Here is a 23,268-nt window from a genome sequence, read left to right on the forward strand (position 1 = left end):
GAACAGAGCAGTGGGCGGGTGCTTCACCGCAAACGGCACGGGGGCGTTTTATGTGCGGCTGCCGCCGTTCGTCTGCTTGCGGTGAATGTGTGATCGAGGTCCGGTAATTGTCCCCTCTCCGGGCCAGAGTTCTCTGCACCAAGGAGAAGCCGGAATAGGTAATATAATGCATGTATTCTGTTCACACATCTTCACTGTCACGATATCTATATAGCTTTATTGAAGTCGCTATTGTCTGTCCATGAGCCATCTACCTCCGCGCTATTCCACGGACGGAGAAGGAAGGGAGGGGGGAATCTGACAATCAGACAGACACTCCGGCTGGTTCGCTCACCAGCCCAAATGATAAGAATTGTGTTGCTGTCGTCTAAACCATTATATGATGCCTTTGAGATAGGGCAGTGGATGAAATGGGTATACTGCAATTTGAATAGATAGCCTTTGCGATATGCTTTTTTTCTCCCATTCAAAATAAGTCATTATTTTAGTCTGCCTTTTACAATTGCTATTCTACACATTGAAACGAATCATGGAGTGAAAATTGCACATTGAAGTTGTATTGCTTTTTGCAAAGAATTACTAGAGGATTAGGCTCTTGAAAGTCATGGTAGTGGTATTTTGCCCAGGGATTGTCGTTTTATTAGCCTACTACCTTATTAATTAACGTGATCAACTGTACCAGAGGACAAGAAGACATCGCGTTTCCCCCTTGTCTGACATGCAAGATTGTTGTAGCCTAAATATTATAGCCAAGGCCTATCCATTTATTTGGGTAGGCAACTGGAGAGACGTCATCTTCTTTGTGCATTTCATTTGTGCATTAGTCGCTGAGTCGCTGTAGGCAGTGGCAGCTGCAACGCCTTGTCTGCTACTGGTATCAATAGAGAGAGCATGGGAAAGCAAGCCTTTGGAATAACAATACAATTACATGGTGGCCATAAGGCGCCGTGTAATACAGCAAAGACAATGACACACACACACGCGCACACACGCACACACACACACGCACACACGCACACACACACACGCACACACACGCACAAACATGCACACACAGGCACACACACACACTTTGAGTGCTGTTCTGGGAAAATAATATAAGATCCTGTGCTGCCTAGAAGATATTAAAATATTTCTCAGTCTTATGTAACGCCGCACAGTATTTAATGACATTTGCTGCTGCAATCCAATGATGTTGAAAGTAAGATCATATTTAAGTGCTCTTGTAACTGCTGTAAAGTGCTGGCAGAAGGATGCACACAGAGGGCGAGAGAGAGACAGGCAGAGGGAAAGAGAGAGGGATAGAGAGACAGAGAGAGAGAAACATGCAGAAAGAGAGAGAAAGAGAAAGATAGAGAGACAGAGTCAGAGAGTGAGGGAGAGAGGGAGAGAGAGACAAAGAGAGAGAGACATCAGAGAGAAACAGGCAGAGAGAGAGGGACAGTGAGAGAGAGAGGGAAAGAGAGACAGAGAGAGAAGACAGGCAGAGAGAGAGAGATGGGGGGAACGAGAGAGATCTAACTTAGAGACTGCATTAGTCTTGCATTTCAAACTCATTCACAGTAGTGGTTGAAAGACACTGCACTTACCCACAAAACCATACCCCAAGTGTGTGTACATGTGCGTGCGAGCGTGTGTGTTTGCGTGATACAATTATGTCAGATCTTTGTTATAGGAACAGAGGAGCCTTGTGTCCACATGAATAATGCATCTCCAGCTGCAGGATAGACACAGAGGCAGGCACACACACACATACACATACACACGCACGCCCGCCCGCACGCACGAACGCACACACACACACACACACACAGAGGAGCAGGTAGGGATACTTTAAAGACGGAAAAGTGTACCAGCAGTCAAGGAGACAGAAGCAGGTTGTCACAGAGATTAGAAGCAGGTTGTTATGGATACAAGTTACACAGAGGCACGTAGCCATGGAAACAACAGCCATGAAGACAGGCAGAAACGGCAGTGGCATAGTCAGAAGGACCAGAAGCATTGAGAATATAGCCAGCAGCAGATAGAAGTGTACATAAATAGAAAGAGAGAGAACACTCCTATATCTATCCATCTCTATCTATCCATCTCTATCTATCCATCTCTATCTACACAGCTCTGAATGTCAAGCTCTACTGACCATGCTCTGTAGCCATGGAGACAGGGGCAGACCCTGACACAGACAGGAGGCTGCATCTCAACAGTCTAAAGGGGCGTCTTCTCCGTTCTGAAATACACAGGAAAGGGTGAAAACAATGTGATGGATGCCTATTGAGCATTTGCTATGATCTCTCCGTTTCTTTCCGATCCATGTAGATGGAGGAAAGGAGATAAATATAGAGGCTGGTAGTCAGGTGCTACTAGCTTGGATCTGCTTCCTGCTAAAAATCCACCTCCTTGTGTCCATGTGTGTTTATGAGCTCAGGGACATGGCTAGAGTACTGTAGTATGGGAAATGAGTCTAAATGGCTTTGGACGTGAGACACAATGAAAATGACGAGTACACAATGCATTAGTTCTGAGGACGGCTCAGCCTTGGGGAGTTGGAGGAGTGGATGGCAGTGTTTCAGAGCTGCATTGAGTTTTCCATTAGCTCTGGTTCTCTCATGCTGCAGAACCTGACACACACACACACACACACACACACACACACACACACACACACACACACACACACACACACACACACACACACACACACACACACATGCCTGCAGGAACAAGGCAAAGTTCACTCCCCAAGTGTCACTCTCAGTGATCAGTTGGCAGTCTTCCACTTGTTTTTCTTGTCGCTCTCTATATCACCCTTCTCTCTCTGTATCACCCTTCACTCTATATCACCCTTCACTCTATATCATCTTTCTCTCTATATCACCCTTCTCTCTATATCGCCTTCTCTCTATATATCACCTTCTCTCTCTATATCGCCTTCTCTCTATATATCACCTTCTCTCTCTATATCACCTTCTCTCTCTATATATCACCTTCTCTCTCTATATCGCCTTCTCTCTCCATATCACCTTCTCTCTCTATATCACCCTTTCTCTATATCACCCTTTCTCTATATCACCTTCTCTCTCCATATCACCTTCTCTCTCTATATCACCCTTTCTCTCTCTATATCACCCTTTCTCTATATCACCCTTCTCTCTATATCACCCTTTCTCTCTCTATATCACCCTTTCTCTATATCACCCTTCTCTCTATATCACCCTTCTCTCTCTATATCACCCTTCTCTATATATATCATCCTTCTCTCTATATATATCACTCTTTCTCTATCACCCTTTCTCTCTATATATCACCCTTTCTCTCTCTATATCACCCTTCTCTCTATATCACCCTTCTCTCTATATCACCCTTCTCCCCATATCACCCTTCTCTCTATATCACTCTTCTCTCTCTATATCACCCTTCTCTATATATATCACCCTTCTCTCTATATCACCCTTCTCTCTATATATCACCCTTCCCTCTATATCACCCTTCTCTCTATTCTACCCTTCTCTCTATATATCACCCTCTCTCTATATCACCCTCTCTCTATATCACCCTCTCTCTATATCACCCTTCTCTCTATATCACCCTTCTCTCTATTCTACCCTCTCTCTATATCACCCTTCTCTCTATTCTACCCTCTCTCTATATCATCCTCTCTCTATTCTACACTCTCTCTATTCTACACTCTCTCTATATCACCCTCTATCTATTCTACCCTCTCTCTATTCTACCCGCTCTCTGTTCTACCCTCTCTCTATTTTACCCTCTCTCTATTCTACCCTCTCTCTCTCGCTTTCAGTCTTTGTCTCTCTTTTTTCATTGTATCTCTCTACTCTTTTGTTTTCCCATTCTATCCTCTCTCTAATCTACCCTTGCTCTCTGTCATTATTTTCCCTTCTCTCTCTCCATCTATCTCTTCTCTCTCCTATTTTCTTTCTCCCCTCTCACTCTTTCATTCTTGCTCTCTTGTTATCTCTCTCTCCTGCCCTCTCTCTCTCATTCACTCTCCCTCTATCCCTCTCTCTCTCCTTCCTCTTAGCCATACCAATGTCCTCTCTGATTCAATCCCAGATAATTCCCTCTCTGTGGGATTGGACGATTGCAGCAGGCGAAAGCGAAAGTGAGATTACACTGACCGATTAATGAACAGGATCGGCGCTACATCATCTGTACACACACACACACACATACACACACACACACACACACACACACACACACACACACACACACACACACACACACACACACACACACACACACACACACACACACACATTCATATAAACACGCACACACACATTGTCACACATACACTCATACAAAGCAAATATTCACCATGTGATACAGTACTATAATGTGCATGAGTACACTCACATGCACACACACTCAGAGAGACACACACAAACACTTTGTTTAATTTCCCATCTGTTTAACCCCTGCTCTTTGACCTCTGACCTACAGGGTGATGTCTGATTGGCCACTGGGGGGTGGCTGTCCTCTCGGTCACCAGCTCACCCTCTGAGGCTTATGGGATAGGACGCCCCCCTCCCCCCCGCCCGTAACCTCCCGACCTGTAACCCCAGTGACGACTGTGCCAAATACTGTGCCTGGCGATTGGAGCCCCGGTCCTGACATGGGCAGCCCCGGCTGGGAGGTGGGTGAAGTGAACCTAGCATTAAAAGACACATAACATGTGTTTTGTTTTGCAGTTTTTACCTTCATATCTCTGTGTGTGTATTGTCTCCAATCCACTTATCTACCTGGTATTTCACACACATTACATGGTAATTGCATCATAACAACCTATTAATTACTTTCTCTGGGATTCATTAAATCAAACTGTTCTATTCAACTTCCATGGTCATCCAACATCTCCTTTCCCCTATCCATCCAGGTGGGTCCGGCAGGGCCGGTGGAGCCCGTGCTGGAGGTCTTGTGTCCAGAGTGTGGTCAGATCCACCGGGCCTGGGAGAACCACCTCTATAACTACCGCCTGGAGGTGGACGATGACCTGGTGTGTCACATCTGTCTGCAGCCACTGGTCCAGCCCCTGGACACACCCTGCGGACACACCTTCTGTGCTCGCTGCCTCCGCAGCTTCCTCCAGGAGCGGGACTTCTGCCCGCTGGACCGGGAGCGGCTACATCTGCAGGTGTGTAGGCGGAGCAGCATCCTGGTACACAAGCTGCTTGACAAGCTGTCTGTGTCCTGTCCCCTGGCCCCGGCCTGCAGCCTCAGCATGCCTCGCTGTGACCTGGAGGCTCACCTCAAACACAGGTAGAGTGGAGTCATGCACACACACACTTACACACCTCAAACACAGGTAGAGTGGAGTCATGCACACACACACTTACACACCTGAAACACAGGTAGAGTGGAGTCAATCACACACACTTACACACCTGAAACACAGGTAGAGTGGAGTCATGCACACACACACTTACACACCTGAAACACAGGTAGAGTGGAGTCAATCACACACACACCTGAAACACAGGTAGAGTGGAGTCAATCACACACACACTTACACACCTGAAACACAGGTAGAGTGGAGTCATGCACACACACACTTACACACCTGAAACACAGGTAGATTGGAGTCAATCACACACACACTTACACACCTGAAACACAGGTAGAGTGGAGTCAATCACACACACACTTACACACCTGAAACACAGGTAGAGTGGAGTCAATCACACACACACTTACACACCTGAAACACAGGTAGAGTGGAGTCAATCACACACACACTTACACACCTGAAACACAGGTAGAGTGGAGTCATGCACACACACACTTACACACCTCAAACACAGGTAGAGTGGAGTCATGCACACACACACTTACACACCTCAAACACAGGTAGAGTGAAGTCATGCACACACACAGGGTAAGGAGGGTAAGGTTTATGACCCCCCCATAAATACCTTTCTCCCCTCTCTCTCTTGACTCTACTGAAGGACTCTTGATTAGCCTTTGTTAAACATAGAGAGTCTGGGAACATCAAACAAGTGGGGGAAAGGAACCATATTTCGGTAATAGAACCAGTTGAAAATATGTGTTGATACTTAATGAATATGATGTCAGTTCGGTTGTCATCTGAGACATTATGACTGATAACAGGACGACATAAACTGTATCTGGGAAAGTCTACACACTCTAGTTATCAGATTCACATGGAATTGTTGTGCACTTTAAATGTTTAAATATGACACTATTTGTGAAAAGATTCAATGTAATTTTAGCTTCCATATGAGAGATTTGGGTTTTCATAAAGTTAGAGCTCTGCTCAATCAGTGGCCTGCCCCTGTGAAGAGACATGGGTTATAAACTATGAAACACACCCTTCTCTCCCTCCACTATATAAGCCCTTGACGAAAATGTAACCTTCTGTTCCGAGGACGATAGGACGATGGTCCATACATTGAAAAGGACTAACATGTCAACTACAGAACTAAGCCAACCTCAGCGTGAGCTTTGGTTGTGAATGGTATGAACTTTGAACTCTTATTCACTAAAGAAGTGAGACATCCTAGCTGTTGAGTTAGCAACAGCAGCTGTAAACGTGGGCTAAGAAAGGACGGACGACCTATCCCGTCTACCACACAATGACGATACGACAACGTATCCAATTTACCACCAGTGACATTTTTCCGAGGACAGGGAGATCTCTGTTGGCCAACACGGCCAGCATCTACAACCAACCGACCGAAGCGCAGCTCAGAGTAAATATTTATTGCATTTTCCTTTTCCAAATGGCCGGCAATTTAGAATGCATAAGATACTGTATTTACGATAGCAAAGCTTCTCCCTTTGTTCTTCAGTCTTCCCGCTCTTTCACTCAAACCCAACCCCCGACACTGGTAACCAGCTGTCATACCTGTTCCGTCCGCTAGGGACGTTTTCTTTTATGACATCATTTGTAATCAAGGTATGATTCATTCTGTGTAGATGTAATTCTGTGTGATTAGTTAGGTATTTAGTAAATAAATAATTAAACCCAATTTTGTATTGCTGATTCAACTTGTTAGCCAGGGTTCGTGAAGATAACCAAGAGTTTACAACTTTCAGATGAGACTGAAATAAGGTGACGATTAATATTGACTGCTATTGATGTAAAATATTACTAGGTCTTTCAGAGTTTATTCGGAATAAATACTCTTTCGTGGTGCCCTGACTTTCTAGTTAATTACATTTACATGATTAGCTCAATCAGGTAATATTAAGAGAAAGGATTTATAGAATAGCATGTCATATCACTTAATATGGCATAGCCAAAGACACGACAAAAGATAGTTCCAAACCTCTCTGCCAATAACATCTAGTTTTCAGTTTCCCCCTCCCCACTCAGACCACTCCCAGACAGTCCTAGAAAGAATCTTGATTGAGATATTGCTCTTTGCTAAGAAGCTATTTTGGTTTATTTTTGACCATTTTAATTCAAAACAATCATAGTAAGGTACTAAATTGTTACCCATAAATGATTTGATATTGAGAGAAAAACAGCTGCATTGGACCTTTAAGGTTAGGGCTGACTATGATCAACTGATCCTAGACCTGTTTCTTACAAGCAGCTCCCCACTGGGAGACCACACAGGGATTATTAGGTCCCTGGTCATGTGACTGGGGATTACCAGCCAGTGACTTGGTCATGTGTCGTGTTGTCTGGCCGAGGAGGCTCCATGTCCTCTGACTTTCACCATGCTGGGAAACTTCAACTCCAGAGACCTGTTCAACCACTTTTTCTGTGACACTGCCAAGGGCAACCCCGACCTATGGTGAGTCCGGTGGTAGGGTAATACATCTGGCTGTTCTAGCACCTCTCTAATCGGGTGATCAACCCACAAAGCCTCACACACACACACACATAACTCAGTGTGTGTGGTGGTGGGGAACTCAGCAGGCTTGTGGTAGCTGTGAGATGTGTTGATGTGTGTGTAGCTACTATATCCGCGGTGAGGGAGGTCTGCTGTGTAATGTACTAAAAGTTGTTTAGATGTCGGGTTGAAACAATAGAATTTGGCCTCTAACATGTTATACATTGATGCTGAACCTTGTAGTGTTTGAATACATTACATTACTGTGTAGAGATGTATCTTACCTATTTGGAGTTTAATGCCTGGGTGCTAGCCTTTCGTCTTCAGCCAACTCATGTGTTGTTGTCCTGACTCCTGCTGTGAGCTGGAACATACTGGTTACTAGGCTACACTGAACTGTGTGAGGTTCTGGACTGATTCTGGACTAGACCAGAGGAATGCCAACTAAAAACGGATAACTTTTATTTATCTGAATTCCACATTCTGTAGGTATCCTTCAGGAAATGTTTCAGAGGATATTTACCTTAACGAGCTATGGCTAATGAACTGTTGTTAACACTTAACATGCTTTCCCTGAGTCAGCTGTCTGGGCACGGGACACCCCTCTCTGCCCTGTCCAGTCCAGCCCTTGGCCCGGTCCACTAAAGCTAAATTCAACTTATTTTTAAGTGCATCCTTTCTTGCTTCCTTCTTCCCTCAAAGTCATCACTGATCTGCCAAGGTTGGATTGGTGAAACCAATGAGTGCCAACAATGTCAACCAGTAATTACCTCAATGAATGAATGAAGGGAGTAAGGGAGGATGACTTTCAAAGTGTTTGTACAAAGCCAAAGGCTAGATGTTCACTACACCTTCTCCTCAGCTGATGGACAAGCATAAGCAAAATTGCTTCAGGGGGGGGCATTCATGTTCTGGCAGGTGAGATCTGTCTCATTCTAAGCTGTCCCTAATGAGGTCTCTCTGAGGTGTCTGTTTTTGGGACTGTGCATTCTTTGCTCTGGTCTTAATAGCATCTATAGATCAAGGCCCAGATCTATGTGGTTAGTGCCCTCTGCCCCAGCCCTAAAACAGTAATGGAGCTAATTATGGGATGAGATCATGAGAGACAGAATTGGGTGTCTGTCAGCTTGGACATTTAACATTGTTTGTGGTCCTACAGCTGCCTTAAAGTCAGTGGTTGGACACTGCCGTTCCCATTAGATTAGAACAGAAACATGCCAGGGCACTTGGAGCATCCTTCTGAGTGACTGGTCGGAAACATCCCAGGGACCTCTGCTACCAGGGGTTGAGAAACACAGCTCTATTTCAATTCAGTAGGTTTCCTGACGTTTCCTGTTCTACCTGTTTATGAGCTGAACTCAATGGTGGCAGGTTGTGTATATTTTCATGCATGCAGCATGTGTGTGTGAAATGTATGCCAGCTCAGTATATGTGCAGCCAGTTGTAATGTTCCCTCATTTTTTTCAGCACTGAGCAAATTTCAGGTCTGCTGAGCTCAAACTTGAATGTTTTGAAAATTCAGGCCCACGTTTACTGTACCTGCTTTAAGTTAGTTTTAACAGTGGTAAAGTAGGCTACTGTGGCTATTTGATCATAATGTAGGTCTACCAGAGTGGCCTGCCATCAAAAACAATGGAGAAAATGCATCCCATAACATTTTAACATGGAAAAAGCTGTTCTATCAAATAAAATAAAATCAATCTTTATTTGTCACATGCGCCGAATACAACAAGTGTAGACCTTACCGTGAAATGCTTACTTACAAGCCCTTAACCAACAGTGCAGTTCAAGAAGAGTTAAGAAAATATTTACCAAATAAACTAAAGTAAAAAAATAACAAAAAGTAACACAATAAATAAAAAATAACGAGGCTATATACAGGGGGTACCGAGTCAGTGTGCAGGGGTACAGGTTAGCTGAGGTCATTTGTACATGTAGGTAGGGGTGAAGTGACTATGCATAGATAATAAACAGCAAGTAGCAGCAGGGTACAAAACAAATGGAGGCCATGTGATTAATTGTTCAGCAGTCTTATGGCTTGGGGGTAGAAGCTGTTCAGGAGACTTTTGGTCCAAGACTTGGCGCTCCGGTACCGCTTACCTTGCAGGGAACAGAGTCTATGACTTGGGTGACTGGAGTCTCTGACAATTTGATGGGCTTTCCTCTGACATCGCCTATTATATAGGTCCTGGATTGCAGGAAGCTTGGCCCCAGTGATGTACTGGGCCGTACGCACTACCCTCTGTAGCGTCTTACGGTCAGATGCCGAGAAGTTGCCATACCATGCGTCCTCCGATACACAACCCAACCAGCCGTACTGCTTCTCAACACAGCGCGCATCCAACCCGGAAGCCAGCCGCACCAATGTGTCGGATGGTACACCGTGCACCTGGCAACCTTGGTTAGCGCTCATTGCGCCCGGCCCGCCACAGGAGTCGCTGGTGCGCGATGAGACAAGGACATCCCTACCGACCAAGCCCTCCCTAACCCGGACGAAGCTAGGCCAATTGTGCGTCGCCCCACGGACCTCTCGGTCGCGGCCGGTTACGACAGAGCCTGGGCGCGAACCCAGGGGCTCTGATGGCACAGCTTGCGCTGCAGTACTGTTCACCCACAACTGTGTGGCCAAACACGACTCCAGCACCATCATTAAGCGCCCTTAACCACTGCGCCACCCGGGAGGCCCTGGCTGTCTCATCGTTGTCGGTGATCAGGCCTACCACTGTTGTGTCATCAGCAAACTTAATGATGGTGCTGGAGTCGTGTTTGGCCACACAGTTGTGGGTGAACAGGGAGTACAGGAGGGGACTAAGTATACATGCCTGAGGGGCCCCAGTGTTGAGGATCAGCGTGGCAGATGTGTTGTTGCCTATCCTTACCACCTGGGGGCGGTCCGTCAGGAAGTCCAGGATCCAGTTCCAGAGGGAGGTGTTTAGTCCCAGGGTCCTTAGCTTAGTGATGAGCTTTGTGGGCAGTATGGTGTTGAACGCTGAGCTGTAGTCAATGAACAGCATTATCACATAGGTGTTCCTTTTGTCCAGGTGGGAAAGGGCAGTGTGGAGTGCGATTGAGACTGCATCAGCTGTGGATCTGTTGGGGCGGTATGCGAATCGGAGTGGGTCTAGGGTGTCCGCGAGGATGCTGTTGATGTGAGCCATGACCAGCCTTTCAAAGCACTTCATGGCTACCGATGTGAGTGCTACAGGGCGGTAATCATTTAGGTAGGTTACCTTTGCTTCCTTGGGCACAGAGACTATGGTGGTCGGCATGAAACATGTAGGTATTACAGATTCAATCAAGTAGAGGTTGAAAATGTCAGTGAAGACACTTGCCAGTTGGTCCGTGCATGCTTTGAGTACACGTCCTAGTAATCTATCTGGCCCCTTGGCTTTGTGAATGTTGACCTGTTTAAAGGTCTTGCTCACATCGGCTACCGAGAGCGTTATCACACAGTCATGCAGAACAGCTGGTCTTCTCATGCGTGCCTCAGTGTTGCTTGCCTCAAAGCGAGCATAAAAGGCATTTAGCTCATCTGGTGGGCTCGCGTCACTGGGCAGTTCACATCTGGGTTTCCCTTTGTAGTCCGTAATAGTTTTCAAGTCCTGCCACATCCAACGAGCATCAGAGCCGGTGTAGTAGGATTAAATCTTAATCCTGTATTGACGCTTTGCTTGTTTGATGGTTTGTCTGAGGGTGTAGCGGGATTTCTTATAGGGGTCCGGATTAGTCTCCCGCTCCTTGAAAGCCTTTAGCTCAATGCGGATGTTGCCTGTAATCCATGGCTTCTGGTTGGTATATGTACGTACGGTTGATGTGGGGACGACGTCATCATGCACTTATTGATGAAGCCGATGACTGAGGTGGTATACTCCTCAGTGCCATTGGATGAATACCAGAACAAATTCCAGTCTGTGCTAGCAAAACAGTCCTGAAGCGTAGCATCCGAGTCATCTGACCACTTCCGTTTTGAGTTAGTCACTGGTCCTTCCTGCTTTAGTTTTTGCTTGTAAGCAGGAATCAGGAGGATAGAATTATGGTCAGATTTGACAAATGGATAGCTTTGTATGCATCTCTGTGTGTGGAGTAAAGGTGGTCTAGAGTTTTTCCTCTGGTTGCACATGTGACATGCTGGTAAAAATTAGGTAAAACTGATCATTCAACCTACAGTAGCCGCCAATGTGTGGTGTTCAATGTATGCCTACATTCCACGAGACTTTGGGGAAAAAAACATGCAGAACTTGACATTAACCTGTTTATCCACTTGTCCTTCAGACAAGGATGTGACTGAAAATGTTGTTGTGTTGTTTGATGCAAGAAACCACTTTACAAAACAATGCAGCATTATTCCCATTCCATTAATACAGAGAATCAGACATGATGCTACCCTCTGCCTATTGGCTACTTAGCTTATTCAAGCCTGTCTCAAAATACAACACTACTCCTTTAAGACACAAAAAAAAGCTATTTACCTGACTCGCTTTTCAAAGATTCACACGTTTTGTGCTGTTGTAGGAAGCGATCACTCCCCTATTGCTGCCAACAAAGTATTTATACCTGGGCTAATAACTCACTAACTGGCAAAGGATATGAACATATATGTACAAATGTGCACATGCTCACTACATGTAGTTCTTGCTTTGATCTCAAAACAACCGCATCTACTCACGACCCGCTCATGTTGTAAAAACAGTCCAGTTCAAAGTGAATGGCACAGATCCATATATGGAAATGCTTTATTTGCATTTAGGCCTACTGCAGCTCTGATTGGTTATGGCACACCGGTCTGTGTAGAGTACGGGCCTTGAATTGTGCCTGTCAATGCAATAGTATCCTACTCCTATGCGTTCTGCCTACAACAAAATCTCTTGCATAGTTTGTTTTGTTTTCGGTATGTTGCATTGATAGTGGCTAATATTGCATTGATTCGATCACAATTCCCACAGTAAAGGGAAACATTGATAGTGTTAACTAATGGGGAAAACTCTAGAATGTTGAGTGAAGTTCAATCTCGTGCTTCTCACGTGCACAGCTTAGAGGGAACATTGGCCAGTTGTGTAACCTCTGAAATCCCTCTCTCTCTGTGCCCAGGTGTCCGGGGACTCGGTCTCAGCAGACCAATTTACAGGGCCCACCATGTGATCACGGGGAGGAGGGAGCCATGGTGACCAGCCCACCCAGGTCCCCCCGCTCCCTTCAGACGGAGACAGACCTGCGGGAGGAGAGCTCACCTTCGCCCCCTGGTGGCACCGCCAGCAGCAGTGTTCCCATGTGGATTGATGAGCCTGGACTGGACAACCCTGCCTTTGAGGAAAGCACTGAGGAGGACAGTGAGTAAGAGCAATAACTGTGTGTGTGTGCGTGTGTGCGTGCGTGTGTATTACTAACCTTTCTCTCTGTGTAGGTGTGGTAGGGTTGGAGTGTGTGGTGCCCAGGGTTAAGAGACCCCTCAGTAACCCCTGCATCCACCTCCTCCGTACCGCCAGCTCCGCCTCCTCAGGGTGGGACTGCCCCGAGTCCCCGCCCCTCTCCGCAGAAGAAGGTATGACATCACTTCCTCCATCTGACTTGCTTTCCTTAACCTTCCTCTCTAAATTAATCTAAACATTCATAGTTATAAGAGATTGATGTGCTTCCATGTCCATGTGTATCTCCCAGGTTGTGTGAAGCTGCCGTCCATTCCAGAGGGTGAGATCACCACCATCGAGGTCCACCGCTCCAACCCCTATGTAGAACTTGGCATCAGCATCGTCGGGGGCAACGAGACGCCCCTTATCAACGTGGTGATCCAGGAAGTTTACCGTGACGGGGTCATTGCTCGAGATGGCAGGCTTCTGGCCGGAGACCAGATACTACAGGTGAGGGTCCTGCATGGCTGTAATCTTTCTTCTATCTCCACTCTTCCTCTTCCTAACCACTTTACTGCCCTTTCCTCATTCTCTATTATCCTCCTCTCTTAAAGGGATACTTCAGGATTTTGGCATTGAAGCCCTTTTATCTACTTTCCTAGAGTCAGATGAACTCATGGATACCATTTTTAAGTTTCTGCGTGCCGTTTGAAGGAAGTTGCTAACTAGCAATAGCACAATTACTAACTGGTGTTCGCGCAATGACTGGAAGTATATGGTAACTGCTAGCATGCTAGTAGATGCAATCAGAGATACATTTGAGGAGATGGGAAACTCCATTGGAATTGTATTAACGGCCATTATGTACGTTGCCTATGCGTCGTCCATGGACCACGCAGTGCATTCTGGGAGATTCTGGGACAAGGAGAGCTTGAGTGAATGGGGGTCAATTAAGCACTAGCTCTAAAACTCAAATTTAGCATGAATTTAGTACACCATTACATATATTTTCTGAGATGTGAGATAGTTCACTTGTTCTCTGTAATATCGTATAGCTTTGCCATTGTGACTTTACATACTTTCGAGGAAAATAGGCAGGTTTCTCAATCCTGACTTTGAGAAGGGATTGCGTGACGATTAGCTTAGGAACCGCGTGGCGTAGCAAGACATCATGAATGCAATTGGTCAACGGTCTGCTAGGTGAGACGTTATACGTTCTTCCATTCATTGCCCATTGGGATTCCTATCTCCTCCTTTCTCTAATATATCTAATGCAGTGACTGGTAGTCTATGGTACCTACTAGGATGGTAGTAGATACCATAGACTTCCAGTCATTGCGCTAATGCTAGTTAGCATTGGCTCACAAAATTACCTCTAACTTCCTTCTACTGGACACAGAGACATAAAAATGGTACCATGAGTTCATCTGACTCTGGGGAAGTAGATAAAGGGCCTCATTGCTAAAATCCCAAATATCCCTTTCAGTGCTCTCTCTCCCCCTTCCTAGGTCAACAGTGTAGACATCAGCAACGTGCCCCATAACTTTGCCCGCTCCACGTTTGCACGCCCCTGTGCCATGCTACAGCTCACTGTCCTGAGAGAGCGCCGCTGTGCCTCTCGCCCGCCCCCTTTCACCACCCGTTCTGTGCCTCACGCCCCCTGCTCCACCCCAGAGAGCACCCCATCCAGCCCTGCCAGCCTGAGGATCACCCTGCACAAGCGGGACTCGTCAGAGCAGCTGGGCATCAAGCTGGTGCGCAGGACGGACGAGGTGGGGGTGTTTGTGTTAGACCTGCTAGACGGCGGCCTAGCGGCCAAGGACGGGAGGCTGTGTAGTAACGACCGCGTGCTGGCGGTCAATGAACAGGACCTACGCCACGGCACGCCTGAACAGGCTGCTCAGATCATACAGGTAAGGCTAGGGTTTAAACAGTGTTTCTGAAACGGTGAGTTGGGACAGTTTTTCTTGGCTTCGAGTTCTTAGGAAACTATGCAGTATTTTGTTTTTCATGCATTATTTCTTACATTGTTACCTCAGGAAATCTTAAGTCTTATTACATACAGCTGGGAAGAACTATTGAATATAAGAGCAACGTCAACTTACCAACCTTACGACCAGTAATACGACGATCCCCTGTTCGGACCACCACCCAGGACAATGGATCTAATTCCAGTAGTCAACCCAAAACAATGGCGCCGCAGAAGGGGTAGACGAAGCGGCCACCTGGTCGGGCTCCGTAGACGTATACATCTCCCACCACTCCTGAGTATACTACTAGCCAATGTCCAGTCTCTTGTCAACAAGGTAGACGAAATTTGAGCAAGGGTTGCCTTCCAGAGAGACATCAGAGATTGTAACATTCTCTGTTTCACAGAAACATGGTTCTCTCGGGATATGTTGTCAGTTCAGCCACCGGGCTTCTCCATGCAAGACAGAGATAAACACCTCTCTGGGAAGAGGAATGGCGGGGGTGTATGCTTCATGATTAACGACTCATGGTGTAATCATAACAACATACAGGAACTCAAGTCCTTCTGCTCACTGACCTGGAATTCCTTACAATAAAATGCTGGCCATTTTACCTACCAAGAGAATTCTCATCAGTTATAGTCACAGCTGTGTACATTCCCCCTCAAGCAGACACCAATATGGCCATCAAGGAACTTCATTGAACTATATGCAAACTGGAAACCATATATCCTTAGGCTGCATTTATTGTAGCTCGGGATTTTAACAAAGCAAATTTGAGAACAAATCTACCTAAATTCTACCAGCATATTGATTGCTACTCTAACTTCCAAATGCATACAAATCCCTCCACCTCACTCCCTTCGGCAAATCCGACCACGGCGCCATCTTACTTCTACCGTTTTATAGGCAGAAACTCAAACAGGACGTACCAGTGACGAGAACCATTCAACGCTGGTCCGATCAATTTGAAGCCATGCTTCAAGATTGTTTTGATCACGCGGACTGGAATATGTTCCAGTCAGTCTCAGAGAACAACATCGACCTATATGCTGACTCTGTGAGTGCGTTTATAAAGAAGTGCATTGGAGATGTTGTACCCAGTGTGACTATTAAAACCTCCCCTAACCAGAAACCGTGGATGGATGGCGGCATTCGCACAAAACTGAAAGCGCGATCCACCGCATTTAACCATGGAAAGAGGGCTGGGAATATGAGTGAATATAAACAGTGCAGTTATTCCCTCTGCAAGGCAATCAAACAAGCAAAGTGCCAGCACAGGGACAAGGTGGAATTGCAATTCAACGGCTCAGACACAAGACATATGTGGCAGGGTCTACAGGAAATCACAGACTACAAATAGAAAGCCAGCCATGTCACGGACACCGACGTCATGCTTCTAGACAAACTAAACACCTTCTTTGCCTGCTTTGAGGATATACAGTGCCACCGTCGCGACCCACTAACAAGGACTGCGCCCCCCTTCTCTGTGGCTGACGTGAGTAAAACATTTAAACGTGTTAACCCTCGCAGGGCTGCTAGCCACGTCCTCAGGGTATGCGAAGACCAGCTGGCTGGTGTGTTTACGGACATATTCAGTCGCTCCCTATCCCAGTCTGTTGTCCCCACATGCTTCAAGATGGCTACCATTGTTCCTGTACCCAAGAAGGCAAAGATAACTGAATTAAATGACTACCGCCCCGTAGCACTCACTGTTGTCATCATGAAGTGCTTTGAGAGACTAGTCAATGATCATATCACCTCCACCTTAACAGCCACCCTAAACCCACTTCAGTTTGCATACCGCCCCAACAGGTCCACAGAAGACGCTATCGCCATCACACTGCACACTGCTCTAGCCCATCTGGACAAAAGGAATACCTATGTAAGAATGCTGTTCATTGACTACTGCTCAGCATTAAACACCATAGTACCCTCCAAGCTCATCATCAAGCTGGAGGCCCTGGATCTCAACCCAGCCCTGTGCAATTGGGACCTGGACTTTCTGACGGGCCGCCCCCAGATGGTGAAGGTAGGAAACAACATCTCCACTTTGCTGACCCTCAACACTGGGGCCCCACAAGGGTGCGTGCTCAGCACCCTCCTGTACTCCCTGTTCACCAACGACTGCATAGCCATGCACACCTCCAACTCAGTCATCAAGTTTTCAGATGACACAACAGTAGTAGGCTTGATTACCAACAACGACGAGACAGCCTACAGGGAGGAGGTGAGGGCACTCGGAGTGTGGTGTCAGGAAAACAACCTCTCACTCAACGTCAACAAAATAAAGGAGATGATCATGGACTTCAGGAAACAGCAGAGGGAGCACCCCCCTATCCACATCAAAGGGACAGCGGTGGAAAAGGTGGAAAGTTTTAAGTTCATCAGCGTACACATCACAGACAAACACAGACAGTGTGGTGAAGAAGGAGCAACAACACCTCTTCAACCTCAGGAGGCTGTCACCCAAAACGCTTACAAACCTTTACAGATGCACAACCAAGAGCATCCAGTCGGGCTGTATCACAGCCTGGTACGGCAACTGCACCACCCTCACCTGCAAGGCTCTCCAGAGGGTGGTGCGGTCTGCAAAACGCATCACCGGGGGCAAACTACCTGCCCTCCATGACACCTACAGCACCTGAGGTCACAGGAAGGCCACAAAGATCATCAAGGACATCAACCACCTGAAGCACTGCCTTTTCACACTGCTACCATCCAGAAGACGAGGTCAGTACAGGTGCAGCAAAGCTGGGACAGAGAGACTGAAAAACAGCTTCTATCTCAAGGCCATCAGACTGCTAAACAGCAATCACTTACTCAGAGAGGCTGCTGCCTACACTGAGACTCTATCCCTGGCCACTTTAATAAATGGATCACTAGTCACTTCATACAATGCCACTCTAAATAATGCCACTTTAATAATGTTTACATACAGTATCTTACATTACTCAAATCACATGTATATACTGTATTTTATTCATAATGCTTACGTCTTACATTACTCATATTTTATACCATCTATTGCACCTTGCCTACATCACTCATCCATATACTTATATGTACATATTCTCATTCACCCCTTTAGATTTGTGTGTATTAGGTAGTTGTTGGGGATTGTTAGATTACTTGTTAGATATTACTGCACTGTCGGAACTAGAAGCACAAGCATTTCGCTACACTCGCATTAACATCTGCTAACCATGTGTATTTGACAAATAAAATGTGTCAAATATGTGTCAAAAATTTGATTTGATGGCCAACCCTACTCTCTTTCCCTGTCGACTACAGGCCAGCGGCGAGAGAGTTTTTCTACTGATTGGCCGGCCCAGTAAGCCTACCCCTCCACCAAGCTCCACTTCCAACAGAGACCTGTACTGCCATGACCACTTCCTCCCCAATCACCATCACCACCACCACTACAGCTTCTCCCCCAGCCCCAGCCCAGTGCCTACCTGTGCCCACCTGGCTCGCTCCAGCACCCACAGAGTGAGTACACACACCTGAAGGGAGTGTGTGTGTCTGACTGTGTCTATTAATGTGTATCTTTGTATACTGACCTCTCTTATCGTGTGTGTGTGTGTGTGTGCGTGCGTGCGTGCGTGCGTGCGTGCGTGTGTGTGCGTGGGTGTGTGTGTGTGTGTGTGTGTGTGTGTGTAGGACCTGTCCCAGTGTGTGACCTGTAAGGAGAAACACATCACTGTGAAGAAGGAGCCTCATGAGTCTCTGGGTATGACCGTGGCCGGGGGGCGGGGCAGCAAGAGCGGCGAGCTGCCCATCTTTGTGACCAGCGTCCAACCACACGGCTGCCTGTCACGTGATGGACGAATCAAACGAGGTGAGTAATGACTCACATCCCCCAGTGGGAGCTTCTGATATTATTCTCAAGGCCTAATTCAAGTTGTCAGTTTTTGGTTTGGCTTTCTTCCTGTGCTCATTATCTGTTCAGCTGAAGTCTCAGAGGTCAGTGTCTCTCAGGACTATTTGTCCCTAACTAACTGTTCTTCTCTGTCCTTTTTGTCCCTCCCTCTGTTTCCCCCTCTCTCACTCCTACACACACACACACACACACACACACACACACACACACACACACACACACACACATACACACACACTCTCTCTCTCTCATTCTCTCCAGGTGACATCCTCCTTAGTATCAATGGCCAGGACCTGACCTACCTGAGCCACAGTGAGGCGGTGGGCACCCTGAAGGCCAGCGCAGCATCGCCCTCCGTCCAGCTGAGGGCGCTGGAGGTCAGCATGGTGGAGGAGCCGGGCCAGGTTCAGAGCCCCGAGGACCAGCTGTTTCCCCCACATCACCACACACACAACTCAGACTACGACTCCTCCTGGTCCCTTTCTTGGGTCTTGTGGCTCGGCCTGCCCAGGTACAGAGAATATAACCCTCACACACACACACCTGTTTGGGTTGGACTCACTTGGGGTGTTTGGGATATTGGGAGTTTGTGTGAAAGTATTGCTGTGACTTATTTAGTGGTTTCATGTTAGTGTAGGTGAAGCTGAGGAGAGGAAGACCTTTTAGACAAACTAAGGCCACCTGAAGTCATCCAGGGAGATTGTGATTGAGTGTGTGAGGTATTAGAATATGTCTTTCATTTCATGTGTCAGTATTACGTGTGTGTGTGTGTGTTACGTAAGGAGGTCCATACGGGGGATTATGTTTGTGTGTGTGTGTGTTGTCCTGAACTGTGCTGTAGTGTGGATTATCAACTGAGAGGCATGTGGTGACATCCCCAATGTCTCTCCATAATTCCTCCTGAGACTGGTGCAGAGAGCAGCCTCAAACTCACCCTCTTTTTTTCTTACACTCTCTCCTTTTCTTCTGCTGTCTTTCTTTGTTTCTCTCCCTCCCTCTGAATCACCCTTACTCTATTGCTTTCTTTCCCTCCCTATCTGTCTCTCTGTTTCCTCCCTCCTTTTCTGTCTTTCTCTTGCCCTCCTTCCCCATTTCTCTCCCTGCTCCTCCCTCTATCTTCCCCCCCTGTCTCTCGCCCTCTCACTAAAACACTGGCTCATTCTCTCTGTCAATCTCTCTCCCTTTGTATTCTCTCTCTCTCAGCTACCTTCACAGTAGCCATGAGATTGTTCTGCGTAGAAGTCACCCTGGGAGCTGGGGCTTCAGCATCGTCGGGGGATACGAGGAAAACCATAGCAACCAGGCATTCTTCATCAAGACCATTGTCCTTGGAACGCCTGCATACTACGATGGCCGCCTCAAGTAAGCCTTCAGTCATGTTGTTGGGTTGTGAGCATATAGACACATTTCCGTTCTCTGTAAGTTAATTGTCAATAAAGTACATCTTATATTATCTTACATATACACTGTATTAGGTACACCCATCTAGTACCGGTTCGGACCCCCTTTGCCTCCAGAACAGTCTGAATCCTTCTGGGCATAGAAACATTGCTCAATGGGTATCAAGGGACTTAACATGAGCCATGAAAACATTCCCCACACCATTACACCACCCCCACCAGACTGTACCATGCCTGCTGCATATGCCAAATCCTGACTCTGCCATCAGCATGATGCAACAGGAACCGGGATTGGATGGACCAGGCAATGTTTTTCCACTCCTCAATTGTCCAGTGTTATTGATCTTGTGCCCACTGGAGTCACTTCTTCTTGTTTTAGTTGAAAGGGGTGGAACCTGGTGTAGTCGACTGCTGTAGTAGCCCACCTGTGACAAGGACCGGCGAGTTGTGAGTTCTGAGATGCCGTTCTGAACACCACTGTTGTACTGCTCCGTTATTTGCCTGTTTGTGGCTCACCTGTTAGCTTGTCCGATTCTTGCCATTCTCCTTCTACCTCTATCATAAACCAGCTGTTTCCACCTGTTTGTGGCTCACCTGTTAGCTTGTCCGATTCTTGCCATTCTCCTTCTACCTCTATCATAAACCAGCTGTTTCCACCTGTTTGTGGCCCACCTGTTAGCTTGTCCGATTCTTGCCATTCTCCTTCTACCTCTATCATAAACCAGCTGTTTCCACCTGTTTGTGGCCCACCTGTTAGCTTGTCCGATTCTTGCCATTCTCCTTCTACCTCTATCATAAACCAGCTGTTTCCACCTGTTTGTGGCTCACCACCTGTTAAACCAGCTGTTTCCACCTTGTAGCTTGTCCGATTCTTGCCATTCTCCTTCTACCTCTATCATAAACCAGCTGTTTCCACCTGTTTGTGGCCCACCTGTTAGCTTGTCCGATTCTTGTCATTCTCCTTCTACCTCTATCATAAACCAGCTGTTTCCACCTGTTTGTGGCTCACCTGTTAGCTTGTCCGATTCTTGCCATTCTCCTTCTACCTCTATCATAAACCAGCTGTTTCCACCTGTTTGTGGCCCACCTGTTAGCTTGTCCGATTCTTGCCATTCTCCTTCTACCTCTCGTCAATAAGCTGTTTTTGCCCACAGGACTGACTGGATGTTTTTTGTTTGTCTCATCATTCTCGGTAAACCCTAGACACTATCGTGTGTGAAAAGACCAGGGGGCCGGCCATTTCTGAGATACCGGAGCGCCTGACATGATCATACCACTATCAAAATCGCTTAGGGCAATAGTTTTGCCCATTATAACATTAAATCGAACAGTAACTGAATTCCTTGGTGCCTGTCTGCCTACTTTAAATAGCAAGCCATGGCCATGTGACTCACTGTCTGTTGGAGCAAACCATTTTCATGAACAAGGGGTGGGTGTACTTAATAAACTGGTGTATATCTGTATGTGGTCCATCCATTTTGATGTGCCCCTCTGTGTCCCCTCTGTTCCCTAGGTGTGGGGACATGATAGTGGCGGTTAATGGACTGTCTACGGCTGGTATGAGCCACTCAGCCCTGGTACCCATGCTGAAGGAGCAGCGTAGCAGAGTGGCTCTCACCGTGGTTTCCTGGCCTGGCAGCCTGGCGTAGCATCATGCCATACTGAAATTACTGTAGGCTGGATCTAACCAGGGCCAAATCAGGACTGTATCGAAATCAGGCTATGGCGCCAAATCATACCATACTGAAATTGTTTTAGATTGGACCTACTGTAACCTGGGCCAAATTACAGACTTCATCAAACCAGGCTAGAGGAAACCTGGCCCTATTGAGCAAAATCACTTGATACTAGGGTGGACTGTGTTCATATGGTCATGTTACCGGGACTGTATCTGTTCAAGGACAGTACATCGTCTCTGGACTGCAGTTGAATATACCAAGGGTGCGTTCAGGTGGCCTCAACAGATAGAAATTCATTGCATAGAACAGAAGAGTCTCTGCCATGTAATGATTTAGATCAGCTCTAGGCCATGTATTTCTGTCTGAAACGTTGCTAAGGTTATCAGGAGAAAAATGGGATAAAACCTTTTCACCTACTCGCTCCAACTGAATAAACCCAAGGCCTTGCTCTGGGGGCCCAAGTCCCCTGGACACAGCGTTAGGCCTCATCACCATGACGACCCAGCCATCAGCTCCCTGGGGTTTACTTGTGGATTCTGCCATTTGATAAATATTTTCCACAGAGAGCATTTGGAGTCAGTTCTTACCCACGTCTGCCTGGCCCCACACCTTCATACTGAAGGAGGAAAACACTGCTAGTGGAATCATTTCAGCACCTGGATGTGTTCAGAAGTGGTAATACAGATTGCAAATCCTGATGACTGGGTTCTTTGTGAATTATTTCTCTGAAGTTGCTCTGCCGTTTCGTTATCCCTGTGCTGCGAGGTTTTGTCTTTTCACACCACTGGCTCTGGCAAACAGGCTACACTGGGCAGTCTGTGGGTCCGGTAGTGGTACTCTGCCTTTCGGCAGGGTTAATACCTGCCTGGCACCCAAACAAAATCTTTACCCATCTTTAACAATACCACGACAAGTTCCATTGGGATTCTGTACGAACTATTGGAGTGGTGCATTGCAAGCACACTAATGCAATTTGTTCACCGTCACCAACCCGCCTACAGATTGGCCGCTTGAACAATAAGGCAGTCGGGGCTAGTAAGAGTGAACAGGCACAAGGCCGATAGTGGTTTCCTCAGTTTCTGGGATGCCACATGTCCTACTTGTATCCTAATTATTAAACATCTAGTCTATCAAATAAGCCAGTCAATGTGTTTACCAAATTCACTCA

General features: G+C 46.7%; 1 protein-coding gene across 4 annotated transcripts; it reads left to right on the top strand.

Moving 5' to 3' along the window:
* Positions 1-22,666, top strand: LOC112227705 (ligand of Numb protein X 2). 4 transcript variants are annotated; one of them, XR_002949919.2, is made up of 13 exons: positions 1-158; positions 4,465-4,657; positions 4,898-5,280; positions 12,912-13,150; positions 13,225-13,362; positions 13,479-13,678; positions 14,677-15,081; positions 18,433-18,630; positions 18,802-18,979; positions 19,283-19,532; positions 20,225-20,383; positions 20,801-20,868; positions 21,935-22,049. XR_002949919.2 is itself a non-coding variant. In XM_024392527.1 (12 exons), exons 2-12 carry the CDS (start codon positions 4,637-4,639, stop codon positions 22,068-22,070), a joined length of 2,307 nt encoding a protein of 768 aa, XP_024248295.1. In that variant the 5' UTR covers positions 3-158; positions 4,465-4,636; the 3' UTR covers positions 22,071-22,666. The 4 variants fall into 4 exon arrangements, 3 of the variants coding, with proteins under 3 accessions (XP_024248295.1, XP_024248296.1, XP_024248297.1); XM_024392527.1 differs by lacking the exon at positions 20,801-20,868 and having other exon boundaries at positions 3-158; positions 21,935-22,666; XM_024392528.2 differs by lacking the exon at positions 20,801-20,868 and having other exon boundaries at positions 3-158; positions 4,898-5,155; positions 21,935-22,666.
* The last annotated feature ends 602 nt before the right edge of the window (positions 22,667-23,268 follow it).

This window comes from Oncorhynchus tshawytscha, linkage group LG29 (genome assembly GCF_018296145.1).
Source record: "Oncorhynchus tshawytscha isolate Ot180627B linkage group LG29, Otsh_v2.0, whole genome shotgun sequence".
Lineage (NCBI taxonomy): Eukaryota > Metazoa > Chordata > Actinopteri > Salmoniformes > Salmonidae > Oncorhynchus > Oncorhynchus tshawytscha.

What these genes read in the sequence shown, in the direction of transcription:
- LOC112227705 (XM_024392527.1), top strand. Translation starts at nt 4,637, where the DNA reads ATGGGCAGCCCCGGCTGGGAG. An exon ending in TTGTGGCTCGGCCTGCCCAG is followed by an intron (nt 19,533 to 20,224) that starts GTACAGAGAATA and finishes TCTCTCTCTCAG; the next exon opens with CTACCTTCACAGTAGCCATG. An exon ending in TACTACGATGGCCGCCTCAA is followed by an intron (nt 20,384 to 21,934) that starts GTAAGCCTTCAG and finishes TCTGTTCCCTAG; the next exon opens with GTGTGGGGACATGATAGTGG.